This window comes from Dreissena polymorpha, chromosome 4, assembly GCF_020536995.1.
Source record: "Dreissena polymorpha isolate Duluth1 chromosome 4, UMN_Dpol_1.0, whole genome shotgun sequence".
Classification (NCBI taxonomy): Eukaryota; Metazoa; Mollusca; class Bivalvia; order Myida; family Dreissenidae; genus Dreissena; species Dreissena polymorpha.
The window spans coordinates 116,684,905-116,698,992 of NC_068358.1; the positions used below are offsets into that span (position 1 = coordinate 116,684,905).

At 38.0% G+C, this 14,088-nt stretch overlaps 1 protein-coding gene across 1 annotated transcript in view; it reads left to right on the forward strand.

The window, feature by feature from the left end:
• The window catches only part of LOC127878729 (von Willebrand factor A domain-containing protein 3B-like), a 112,921-nt gene that overhangs the window by 16,566 nt on the left and 82,267 nt on the right, over positions 1-14,088 (forward strand). The window contains exons 10-14 of the mRNA XM_052425257.1: positions 3,866-4,062; positions 6,551-6,673; positions 6,980-7,150; positions 7,884-8,114; positions 11,019-11,204. Coding sequence (XP_052281217.1) covers positions 3,866-4,062; positions 6,551-6,673; positions 6,980-7,150; positions 7,884-8,114; positions 11,019-11,204 — 908 coding nt within the window. The remainder of the gene's footprint in view (positions 1-3,865; positions 4,063-6,550; positions 6,674-6,979; positions 7,151-7,883; positions 8,115-11,018; positions 11,205-14,088) is intronic.

The following is a 14,088-nucleotide window of genomic DNA, read 5'->3' on the forward strand; positions in this document are numbered from 1 at the left end:
AAACTTTTATAATCAAATTGTCAGACCCATAATGTGAATTACAAAAACTATGAGTAGGTTAAAAAAAATTGTTATTTTTGTGATAGTTCATTCATAAAATTAATATTGTCATGGTGTTAGCGCAAGTGTTGCATTTGGTAACACCATCGTATACCAATAATATTGTAAACTACAAAGAAATGTTCCTTGACCCACATAGCAAAACTAGGGTTTTTTGAAGACTTACCAGAATAATGTATGATAGCACTTTTTGTTTGCTTCACTGCTTTTTAACTCTTAGAATTTCCTTTAATTATGTTGTTATGTTCATGTGTTGTAGAAACAGTACAAAGTAAGTGTTTTTACCATATTATGCAAAGCAGATTCTTTATGTACGCTTTACTGACCGTAGACTTTTCTAGCTTTTTGTTGGAAAATCCAGATTGTATAACGTTGTTAGAAGCAATATATATTTCATTCATAATTTAATTATCACTAAATAATGCTTATTTAGTTATGTTTAATCAAATTTATTGCAACTGAATACCATGTTATTTCAAACTCTTGTTTTTATGGTCTTGTGTTTATCCTTCTTACTTACCTGACAGAATAAAGCATGTTTATCGAAATTTCCTATTTTTAATTCATCTCAATTTTGAACAAAAATTGTGTTTCCAACATATTTTTCTCAACATTACAAGTTAGCATCTGTGTCTTTTTTGAGGTCGCACATTGAAATTTATGTACAACTATTTTTTAGAGTCTAAACCACTTCAAAATAGCTTTGTTCAACTGTATGCACTAAAATAAAACAATAAGAAGCTTAAATTTCAGACTCATATGTATGACATATAGCTTTCAATCATAATTTGGTTAACATATGAGTCGCGTTCTGAGAAAACTGGGCATAATGCTTGTGCGTAAAGTGTCGTCCCAGATTAGCCTGTGCAGTCTGCACAGGCTAATCAGGGACGAAGCTTTCCGCTTGTATGGAATTTTTAGTTTCAAAGAAGTCCCTCCTTACCAAAAATCAATTTTAGGCGGAAAGTGTCGTCCCTGATTAGCCTGTGCGAACTGCACAGGCTAATCTGGGATTACACTTTACGCACATGCATTAAGCCCAGTTTTCTCAGAACGTGACTCATATGTATATTTAATTGGAGAATCTGGAACTTAAGTGAACAGAAATCTGTTTGAAGGTAAATCCTAATTCATAAAACCTCAACATTTTTGGCATGTTAACTGCAATCATTTTACTGTGTGGTCTTAGAAAGTCTTTGGCACTATTTTCAGGTTCCAGATCCATTAAAAAAGGACACTTGCATTTTGGTACTTAAGATTTTGTGTGCAAATTAGTAGCATTGTAGCAGGCATACACATTATATCAGCATGCATTTCTTGTGTGAAACAGTATGAGAAATAAGCCCATATGTAGCCCCTCAACTTGTGATGAGCTGCAATCTTGAAAAACCATGCATAATGCCAGTCCTGCTTGCAGAGACTCAATCTGGACCACACTGTTTTCATTTGAGTCGTGTTCTGATAAAACTGGGCAATGCATGAGCGTAAAGTGTCGTCCAAGATTAGCCTGTGCAGTCCGCACAGGCTAAGCAGGGACGACACTTTCCGCTTTTATGACATTTTTTGTTTAAATAATGTCTCTTTTTAGCAAAAATCCCATTTAAATCCAATTTAGGCGGAAAGTGTTAGAAGAGACTTTCTTTGAACAAAAACTTTCATGGAAGCTGAAAATTTGTCCCAGATAAGCCTATACAAACTGCACATGCTTATCTTTGAAAACACTTTACAGACAGGCATGAAGCCCGGTTTTCCCCGAGCGTGTCTCATTCTTACTGTGTTTTAATGTTTTCAGACATTCTACTTAGTAAATGCCAAAATATTGAGAACCTTTAAGCAAATGTTTGTTAAAAAAAAAAAAAGATAGACTTTGAAAAATGGCCCATAGGAACATTTTGATTAATATAGTTATTCACGATAATGTTCTAATTTCAAGAGTTAATTATTTCAACATTATTTCAAGAGACTGAATTGGCATAAAGCTATTTACATGAAAACTCATGCAAATTGACAATAAAATGGAAAGAAAGTTGTCTTTCTTTCTGAAACTTAAATTATGGTTAATGATCAGCTGTCCAAAAACAAATCAAATATATAAAACATAGGGACAAAAACAAATCTTAAATATGTAAATGATCATGATGATGAATTGTTAATAAGCTTGATAGTAGACTGACATTAAGCTTTTATTTCTTTTGAATGTGTATTGATAAATAAGGACAAGTTGGTAAAGTTCTAAAGCCTAGGTTTGTGGTTTCAACATATCAATATTCCCATCTTCCTTAACAGAGCAGATAATCATGTGATAAACAAGTTGGCGATGTCTGTGCCGAGACAGGAATGTTTCCCCGTTTGATACCCTTTATTACTTGTATTAATTGTTTGAATGCGGGAACCGAATTTTAAAGGCCTTTGCAAACAGTTTGGATCCAGATGAGACGCCACAGAACGTGGCGTCTCATCTGGATCCAAACTGTTTGCTATTCTGATAGTATTGTTTGAAAAAAAAATGAAGAAAATGCTTATTTAACAAATTCAGCAGACGACATTTTAGCAGACGACAAATTTCCCAGCATGCAAAGGTTTAATTGTTTGAATGCCGCTCACTTTCCAGCCATATCAGCAAGAAAGTAATTAGCTTTTATTTTATATAAATATTCAAAATAAACACTAATCACTTTCTTGCTATATTATTTGAAAGTGAGCGGCATTTTAACAATTAATAAAAGTAAAAAAGGGTATCAAACCGCCAAAAAATACCTGTCTCGGCATGGAAGTCGCCATCTTGTTTATCACACGATTACCCACTCTGCTTAAGCAGCTCTTGTTTTAAGGTAATGGGAAATGGTTGGTTTTGATTCTCCTGATGACATGAGTTTCTAGTCTATATTATATTTGGCTTGGGTGCACCTGATTTGTGTGCTGAGCTCTACACATGACTTGGACGTTGGATTGTAACACAAGGCTCGGCCTTTTGTTTGATCCAAGCTTTTTAGCTGATGCCATTAAATTAGTACTATTCACTGGGAAGTGACGCTATTTTCTTAGATGCACATTCTTGATATCATTGGCACATGTAAATATCAAGTGTGGTCAGTAACCTGATTACAGTTAAAAATTCCTTAACATTACTGATGACTGTGGACACTCATAAGCAGACACATAAATTATTATGTATTTTGAATTGTTCTTGTTATTTTCCAGATTTTTACTGTGTAATTTGCTATCTGTCATGCACCATTATATAGATACTTTATACTACTGTGTGATTATATAATAATATAGGGCAGTAAGTATGCATGCATGAATAAGTACTTCTCAGATGTAATGAAGCATGGCACAGCATGACTAGGCCAACATGTTTGACAAACTGAAAAATAATAAAGTCACGTAAACATAACTGTTAACTATGACTCCTTGTATGTATTTATTTTTTAACCATATATCTAGGTTACAAATTAAAATGCCCCTATGAAGTCTGTGTGTTAATGTGAATTACTATTGATTGTAATAAAAATGATAGATATGTCGTGATAAATTTTTCATAAAAATGAATATGCTTTACATATTAATATTTTGCAAGTCTGTAATGTATTCTTTATGTTTTAATAAAAAACATTGTTATTTCTACTGATGGAGGAGGTTTCATACAATATTGGTTATTGTTGGTAAAAAAAAGTTTGGCATTTAAAGTATATTATAAAAAACATGTGTGTGCAATTTATTTGTGTAAACCTGAGGTCATGATAAATATACTTGACAAAGATGTTTTGTAAATTTGCCTTCAAACTTTTAATGTCCATTGTAGAGTCCGAGTTGGCACCTCAGGTGGACATGGGTAAGGTCAACGAGCAGTACATGAGCTCACGTCACTGGCTTGACAAGTATGGGCTGGCTGCACGCAAGCTCGAGCTTTATGACGCCCTCAGCTCGGTTGCCTTCCACCACAGGGATGGGGTGGTGGACTTTCAGAAGCAACCTGGCAACGACTTTCAGACAGACGCTGTGAGTTACTTGTGATGATGCTGCTTTGGTTTTTTAAAGCTTTTTAGCTCATCTATTTTTTTTAAATTAAGATTAAGTTTTGCGTTTAGGTCCACTTTTCTCATAAAGTATCAATGCTATTGCATTCAAACTTGGTACACTTACTATCATGAGGGGACTGGGCAGGCAAAGTTAGATAACTCTGGCGTGCATTTTGACAGAATTATGTGCCCTTTTTATACTTAGAAAATTGAAAATTTTGGTTAAGTTTTGTGTTTAGGTCCATTTTATGTTATGTTAGTCCACTTACTAACTATCATAAGGGGACTGTGCAGGCAAAGTTATGTAACTCTGACTGGCATTTTGACGGAATTATGGGCCCTTTATACTTAGAAAATTGAAAATTTGGTTAAGTTTTGTGTTTTGGTCTACTTTACCCCTAAAGTATCATAGATATTGCTTTCATACTTGGAACACTCGCAAACTATCATAAGGGGACAGTAAAGGACAAGTTGCATAACTCTGGTTGTCATTTTTACGGAATTATGGCTCTTTTTTTACTTAGTAACTTTGAATATATGGTTAAATTTTGTGTTTAGATCCACTTTACTTCTAAAGTATCAAGGCTATTGCTTTCAAACTTCAAATACTTTCATGCTATCATGAGGGTACTGTACCTGGAAAGTTGAATTTTACCTTGAACTTTGAATGACCTTGACTCTCAAGGTCAAATTATTAAATTTTGCTAAAATTGCCATAACTTCTTTATTTATGATTAGATTTGATTGATACTTTGACACAACAACTCTTACCTGACAAACCACAATAGACTCCACCCAAACCATCCCCCACGCCCCCCCCCCCCGAACACCCCCCCCCCCCCTCCAAAAAAATAGCTTTAATAAATCTAATAAATGACCACCACACCCTAACACTATACCCAAAGCGTTTGGCCTATAATGGATTTTTGTTAATAAGATAAGTTCTTTACACAAAAAATTGCATAAAAGCAACTCTATGGACTGCAAATATAAATCTGTGACGTTACTTAATGCACATATATAATTACAAATTCTGTCACATTCATATGAATACTGCATTCTGATTGGATAATTTGTTCACGTGACCGGTTTTACATTTTCCGATGAACCCACTTTGTATGCAAATTTAAAATGAATATTCATGGAGCTTCTTTCTGGTCATAAACAAGTTGCCAAAATGATGTTATGTTTTGCACAAACTTAATGGTGTTGTTTTTTATTGGTCATGACATAGCGAAATGACGTTATATTTTTTGCGCGAACTTCAACGATATACCTGTTTGACGTAGATGAAACCAAAACTGAAAATAGATTCCTACGCTAAATTAAAAAGGACTTTTATGACCCTTACCACGATAGAATTTCAGCTTTAAGATCATTTTGTGTTGTAATTATAAGAATTGAATAACATTTTTCTGCATTTCATTGGTGTATGAAATGTCGGGAAAAATACACCTAATTTATGCATAAATGCCATCGGCGTTTATGCAAATTAGGCGTAATTTTCCTGACAGTTCATACACCGATGAAATGCAGAAAAATGTTATTCAATTCTTAAATTAAGACAGGTTTTCACAAAGCGCTTCTTAATTTTCTGATAAACTATCGTTTAAAAAAAGTTTGATTATCTTATGCTATGCTTTAGTATAAATCAAGATCTTAAGTGTCTAAACATTTCTCTGGTATAATTCTGAGTTTGACACTTTTCATAACCTTTTCCCACTTAAAAGGAAAGGCTTTTGCAACCGGCATTAAACCAGAACAGCATATGAGTTAATCCCAGACTATTTAGGTTTTATGCTGTGTTCTGATCATCAATATCTTAGGTTGTGAAATGAAGCCTTTAAAACTTGAATCCACAAAGAAAGGTCTTTATATGTAGCGGATCCGTGGTCTAGTGGTAACACACTGGCTTCACAATCCAGAGATCACTGGTTTGATCCCCCGTTGCACCTAACCTACCAACTCGTCTTTCACATGAAACATTAAACCGAGGTGCAGTGTACTATGTGCTATACACCGGGCACTAAAAGACCCAGGGTCACCTCTGGAACAGGGTGTCTCCTGTATCTTGCACTATCCCCCGTAACCAACTAACACGTCTATCTGGGGGCGATGGCCATATGGGAGACAATCCCGGTGCACTCGATAAAAAATAATGAAGAAGAAAATTAATTTCGTTTGAATTTCTAAAGGACTTCAAAAGCTTCAAAAACGTATCTGAGTGGTAAAGGGTTATTCATGCTGCTGCTGCTTTGGTATTGGCAATTCAGAAGACTGTTTGACTTTATGACGGATATGATAAATAGTTCTTTTTTATAAATGTATAATAAAATGGTGTTTAAAAAATGTTTGTATTTCCTTACGCTATATTTAAGTATAAAGTGAGGTCTCATGTGTCTTAAAATTTCTGTGGAATAAGGCTGTGTTTGATATGAAAGTTGTAAGCCCTTCTCTCCATTTTTAAGGTTCGGTTCAGGAAGCTGGTGAATGCAAAGTACTGTGACAGGTTCCCCGTTGTGCGCTGGAAGGACGGCAAGGTTGTGCATGTTCAGGTCACCCCGGAGCTCCACCGCACGTACGAGCAGAAGGTATGTAGTGTAATGCATTGAAATAAAGACGCACACAACTTGTAGACCTGTTTATTAAAATGTATTCTGCTATTTAACTCAACCCTTCTAACTCCACAATATATTTTAACTAAACACAGATTTGTATGAGACTCCCATACAGGAGATTCTGAAACTGTCAGAAACAACTACCATGTCTAATGCTCTGCCTGGTGTGTGAGACTGTCTGAAAAGCCTAAGCAGTTCTTTAAAGCGTGTTAGCAATTATGTAAAATAAACATTCATTAACCATTTCTTGAACAACCTTTTGTACGCACTATTTTATAGGTGCTCACAGCGCTCCGGGCCGTACAAAACCGCATCGACTGGCTGAACCAGGGCAGCCGCGCGCTGTTTGGGACGCTCATTGAAGAGCAGCTGTATATTCTTATCGATACCTCTGAGTCGATGGTGCCCAGTATTCAGTATGTCAAGGACAAGCTGTTTCTTCTCATGCAGGTTTGTGGACTGTACTTTAAATGTCATTGTAGAGAGATGTACAAGTATTAAGGGTTGACTTCGAAGTCGGGTCTATTAAAGAATGTTTAGCACATACAACAGTTTTTTTACTAATCCCTCAATGTGTCACTCACAATGATATGCCAGGCAGGCAAGTGAGTTGTTAAAGCCATGCACTTTAAATGCTAAGATTTCAGGTTCATTTCCAAACCCGACCACAAAACATGTTATGTTGTGATTTGTTATTTAATGTTTTAATGTCAATAATCAGTAACCTCAGATTCAAATAAGCCAGTTGTCAGTTACTGTTATGTGCACTTAGCACTGGTAAAACATCTTTTGAAAAAATGCTAACAACACAAAGAAGACAAATTGATCAACAAGATTTTAAAATGTGTAACTCTGAAAATAACTTTATTAAGATGTTCTCCATATGTTCAATTGTTTACACTGGGAAAATTTTCACAGCTGCTGGTCTTGTTCCATACCATATATTATGTAGGTGATTCTTCAACCATATTATTGCTATTGTTTACAGAATACGGGGTCTATCTTGCATTAAAAATGCCTCAAGTTTAAGCCCTGTTTTAGGAGGATTCTCACAATCTTAACAAAGCCTCCAATAAATTGATACTTCCCTGGATATGAACAACAAAAGGCTATTAAATTTTCAAATTGATGGAGTGAACATTAATATATTTTAAGAAATTGTATGTAAACTCCGCCATTACAGGAACAGCTGCGTCACAAGATGCGGTTCAACCTGGTGGCATTCAACTCGAAGGCTCAGGTCTGGCAGAACCGCCTGGTGGAGGTGACGGAGACAAGCCTGGAGGGGGCGTGGCGCTGGATCCAGGGACTCACGTGCTGGGGGTCCACCAACACGTACGCCGCGCTACAACACGCCTTGGGTGACCCCGGCACGCAGGCCATATACCTGCTCACTGATGGGCGCCCTGACCAGGTTGGTTTTAATTTACACTTTTTCTGGGAAAACTGGGCTTTAAGCATGTGGGTTAAGATTAAGATTGTCCCAGATTAGCCCGTAAAGTCAGCACAGTCTAATCAAAGACGACACTTTCCATTTTTATGGAATGACTTGTTTATAGGAAGTTTCTTTCCAACGAAAATCATGTCTCAGCAGAAAGTGTTGTGCCTGATTAGCCTGTGCGGACTGCACAGTCTTATCTGGGGTGTTACTTTACGCACATGCATTAACCCCAGATATCCCAGAACTCTATTATATCCATCAGAGTGAAGTTTGAGAGGCGGGATTTTGAGTGACCCTGTCTGTCAGTTTTAATGCTCCCCGCAAATTTTCGGGGAGCATATAGCAGTGCCCCAGATAATTATTTGGAAAATAGGGTTTTCACCCATTGATTTTGAAAAATAGGGTGATTTTATTCTCGGAATAGGGTGAAATGAGTTATAAAAATGCGTACCTTAAAATCATCGCTGCTTTATTTCAGTTGAAGCTGCACCCTTGTATTGATTCAATAAAACTGTAAACTAATATAATTAACTTTAATAAACAGATGTTTCATAGCGTTTGTAATCCTTGAAACTGTCCATATATAAATATAAACTTTAAACTTAAAAAAAAAGTAACTGGCAAACATATCGACTAATATTTTGGCGCGACTATCGCGGACGTCTTTCAACCTCTCTTAAACATTTTTTTTCGCATCATAAAGGGAAAATACCGAAAATGACCAAAGCATTTTTCGATCGAAGCTATTGTATTGTACGCATTAAATTTGATGAATTTGCGTAAAAGTCAAATTGGTTGCATTTTCAATACGCATGATATTGTATTTCTTTGCGTTTTTAAACATTTTAATAGAGTGAAAGACGCAGATACGCAGCTTATCTGGGGCACTGATATAGTTGCCAGTTTGAAGTTTCTTCCTTACTTCCTTCCTTCCTTCCTTCCGTCACACTTTTGTTACAGTTTCTCATAGCGCCTTCAATATTTTACCGATCTCTTACATATTTGGCATGTAGGTACTTTGCATGGACCTCTACCTTTTGATGCGGTTTGGGGTCACTGGGGTCAAGGTCAAGGTCACCAAGGCTAATAATAGATTTTTTGTCACAAATTGTTCCAGTTTCTCATAGCACCTTCAATATTTTTCTGATCTCTTACATATTTGGCATGAAGGTACCTTGCATGGACCTCTACCGTTTGATGAGGTTTAAGGTCACTGGGGTCAAGGTCACCGAGGCTAATAATAGATTTTTACGTCACAATTTTGTTACAGTTTCTCATAGCACCTTCAATATTTTTCCGATCTCTTACATATTTGGCATGTAGGTACCTTTTATGAACCTCTACCTTTTGATGAGGTTTGAGGCCACTGGGGTCAAGGACAAGGTCACCGAGGCTAATAATAGATTTTTACGTCACAATTTTGTTACAGTTTTTCATAGCACCTTCAATATTTTTCTGATCTCTTACATATTTGGCATGAAGGTACCTCTAATGAACCTCTACCTTTTGATGAGATTTGAGGTCACTGGGGTCAAGTTCAAGGTCACCGAGGCTAATAATAGATTTATCCGTTACAATTTTGTTACAATTTCTCATAGCGCCTTCAATATTTTTCTGTTCTCTTACATATTTGGCATGTAGGTGCCTTCCATGGACCTCTACCTTTTGATGAGGTTTGAGGTCACTGGGGTCAAGGTCACTGAGGCTAATAATAGATTTTTTTTATGGTGGTTATTAACACATAGATTGACAAAGCGCATCATCGGGGAGCATCCATCAGTTTCACTGATATTTTTGTTTGGTCAGTGAGTCAGTAAGAATTAAATTATATTTGTTTGTGAACAAGCTACCTCCACATTTCTCAAGATAAAATTAATGAAAGCTTCAAACTTATCTTTTCCATGAATGGATATCTAAAGACTGAGACCTCTGTCTTGCAAGAGAGACAATTGATTAAATGTTCTGCTTTTGTCCTGGATAGTAATACCGGTAAAAGGAAAGCCAACACTGGTTTTCATGTAATCAGCAAAGATCTGAAGCAAAAAGCTTTCAACTTAATTGAAACAGAACCTTGACACTTGATCACATTTAGCATACACAGAATGTTTGGTTCCCGGCCACAAAAATTGAAACAGTATAGATACAGTATCTCATTTATACTGCATGCCTTAAGCATACATTATTAAAATAAATATTGAAAATTAGAGTTAAATATTGCATTATATGTCCCCAGTTACCAAAAACAAAACAGCATAGTAACAAAATCAATCATAATTGACCAGTAGAAAAAATAAGTTTTCTCTGCCTTTATATTTGCTTAAAGTTATTTCCCCAGTATACATTCCTGGGTTCCATGCTCCGGGAAAACTTCATGCATGTGCGTAAAGGGTTGTCCGAGATTAGTCTGTGCATTCCACACAAGCTAATCAGGAATGACACTTTTTGCTTAGATGTAGTTTTTGTGAAATTAAAGTCTCTTTGTATAAAAAGTCCAGTTTAGGCAGAAAGTATTGTCCCATATTAGTCTGTGTGGACTTCAGCTTATCCTTATTGATCCTTAACCCTTTCCCTCTCAGAAGCAAAGTGAAAATGGCTATGTGCGAACAGCATAAAACCAGAACAGCCTGCGAGTAACTCACTGTCTGTTCTGGTTTTATGCTGTTTGCTGCTCGTCAGTATGAAAGAGTTAGAGATGAATCCTTAAAAATTTGAATCTAGTAAGAAAGGTCTTTAATTGAATTTAACTTTCTAAGGGCTTACAAGTGTGTCAAAATACGTATCTAAGTGGTAAAGTGTTAATTGACATTTCACAGAGGTACAATCTATGACAAGCTTTCAACTTTCAGCGTATTAAAATATAATGTTTTCCTTCCGCAGCCACCAAAGTCGATCGTCGCCCAGGTGCAGATGCAGCACAGTATTCCGGTGCACACGATCTCGTTCAACTGCAACGACACGGAGGCTAACGTGTTCCTACACGACCTTGCTGTGGCCACTGGAGGGCGCTACCACTACTTCTCTGAGAAAGGGATGGACGTGGAGGGCCAGCCTGAGTCATTTGAGGTACGGGCGTGGGAAAGCTGGACTTAATGCGTGTGCATAAAGTGTCGTTCAAGATGAGCGTATGCAGTCAGCACAGACAACACTTTACGCTTTTACTTGTATTTTGTGTTTGAAGGAATTCTCTTCTTAGCAAAAACCCATTTTAGGCAGAAAGTGTTTTCCCTCACAAGCTTATGCAGACTGCACAGTCTTATATGGGAAGACCATTTACACACATGCATTAAGCCCAGTTTTCTTAAAATAAGGCTTAACAGACAGTCCGTTATAACACGATTTTTTTTTTCAATTGTAAATTGTGATAATGTCATTGTAAATCCATATTAAGGGAAATTAACAAGTATCATATATTATACTGCAGTGAAATTAAACATATTATAAGCCTTGTAATATCCGTACAAGTAATTTATGTAGAAAATCTTGGCATGGAATGGAAAAAAGCCAACTTGCTAGCATGTTCATAAAAATTGCTTAAATTGTCCTTTTTTACGTTCTTAATATGACCCTTATTTAGGGCCAAAATTGGCTTGAAGAATGTCAAGCTAATTTTAATGTCATAAATACTGACCTGTTATCGTATGCTTATACTTTCCAAGGGGAAATAACTCATCCGGAATTTTAACTGGGAATCCGCCACCTCAATACCGTAATACAGGCCAGGTTAAACATAGTGCAATGCAACCTAGCCAAAAATCGGTAACCAACCCTCAATATTCTTTCCGGATCAACCAGGTGTATACGTGTCTTTTACGGCTATGAATTAAAATATTGTTTTTCACTTGGTTGATTGGGGTTTTGAATAGATAAATTGTGTTATTTATCTTTTTATTTCTCATTCGGATTAATTTGTGTGGATTTAATGGATTTTGTTTCATTTGTAAAAGGTAAGACATGCTTGTTTTTATCGAACAATGGTTTATTTCTACCATGCTGGGTGTTTTCAGGCGCGAACGACCACGTGCAAAACGTGCTCTTCTAATACATTGCTAGAACGTGCAAAGCATGTTCTTCTAATGTGTTACGAGATCGTGCAAAGCGTGTTCTTCTATTGACAGATTGTTTATCATTTGCCATTGTGTGCAATAATGATTTTAACGTTCCGTATGACAATCTAATTGATCGTCATTTTATTTTTCATCTGTTTTGAATTAAACTTTTGTTTAATTTATGATCTACGGCAGTATTATTATAATTTTCATTATGGTCAAATAATGATTTTATGTGCCGTATGATAATCTGGTCTGTGACCAGTTTATGGTTGAATATGCTTTGCTCTTGTTTTTCATATATTCGACTACATGATGGTCGCAGAAACAAGAGTGGATAAATACCCGGTGACTTCGCAGATCATGGATGATAGTTGCAGTATCAGTCACCGGGTATCGGGCACGATCGCGACCGTACTATGCTAAGTCTCTTAGACAGTCGGTCAACATCAGACCATATGGCGACACCCGTCAGCCGGTCTTTGCCCGATGGCATTGGTCAAGGACATCGACCAATGCCGGACCATTTGGCATCCGCCATACGGTCATTATCCGGTGACAACATTGGTCATGATATGACCGGTACGTCACCGGGGACGTTGATCACGGACCATTGATCGACGTCTGACCGGCCGGTCCGGTCACCGGTCATGTCACCGGTCCGGTCCGGTCATTGATCACCGGTCCGGTCACCGGTCATGTCACCGGTCCGGTCACCGGTCATGTCACCGGTCCGGTCATTGATCACCGGTCCGGTCCGGTCACCGGTCATGTCACCGGTCTGGTCCGGTCACCGGTCATGTCACCGGTCCGGTCCGGTCACAGGTCCGGTCATTGATCACCGGTCCGGTCCGGTCACCGGTCATGTCACCGGTCCGGTCCGGTCACCGGTCATGTCACCGGTCCGGTCATTGATCACCGGTCCGGTCCGGTCACTGGTCATGTCACCGGTCCGGTCACCGGTCATGTCACCGGTCCGGTCACCGGTCACGTCACCGGTCCGGTCATGTCAACGGTCCGGTCCAGTCACCGGTCCGGTCATTGATCACCGCTCCGGTCACCGGTCAACAGTCATCAGTTAGGCCTGCCACCGATAACACCAGTCACCGGTCAAGAAGAAGAACTCGGTCTTCTTCATTGAATTATTCTCCTATTCTTCGTTGAATACATCGTCTTCATCAAGGATTAGACATCGGACACGCTCTTCTTCGTCGAGCAGTTCTCATCGTCGCGGCTCTCGTAAGCGATCACGTCGTCACTCACGGAGACGTTATTCTAGAAGATCTCGGTCTCATCGCAGCCGATCCACATCTCGGCCGATCCAGATCTCGACATCGCAGGAAACGAGAACGTCGTCAACCTTCACGTAGACATCAGCGGACTGCATTGAGCACCACTGGATAGTTATCGAACATACCTCTCCTTCATTGAGCGTTGATACGCTCGTAAGCGATCATGTCAATGCTCACGGAGACAATATTGTAGAAGACAATATTTCCAGCGTAGCCGAACAATATTTCGGCATCGAAGTTATATGGATGTCGCCACTTCTCACGTAGGCGTTAATGAACCTACTGGTCATATCGATGTTCTCCATTTTATTCCTTTAGGAATATCATGTCTCCATTCCACGTGTGATGGTTCTTCTTATGGCATCCACACATGTTGCAGTCACCGAGCCGTAGTTGTATACGAACACTAGTTCATTTAACATTCAGGCTTCGGGATAAGCTGTTCTTTTCTCCACTACGACTACAAGGACAAGTATGCCTATTAATACTGATAATCTACCGTTGTTTTTCCGGTTAACATTATCAGATGACTTCGTGGATGGTCATTCTTCTGCACCAGATATTTCCATTCTGACGCAGTTATATTATACCGGTCCCGATCACCGGACA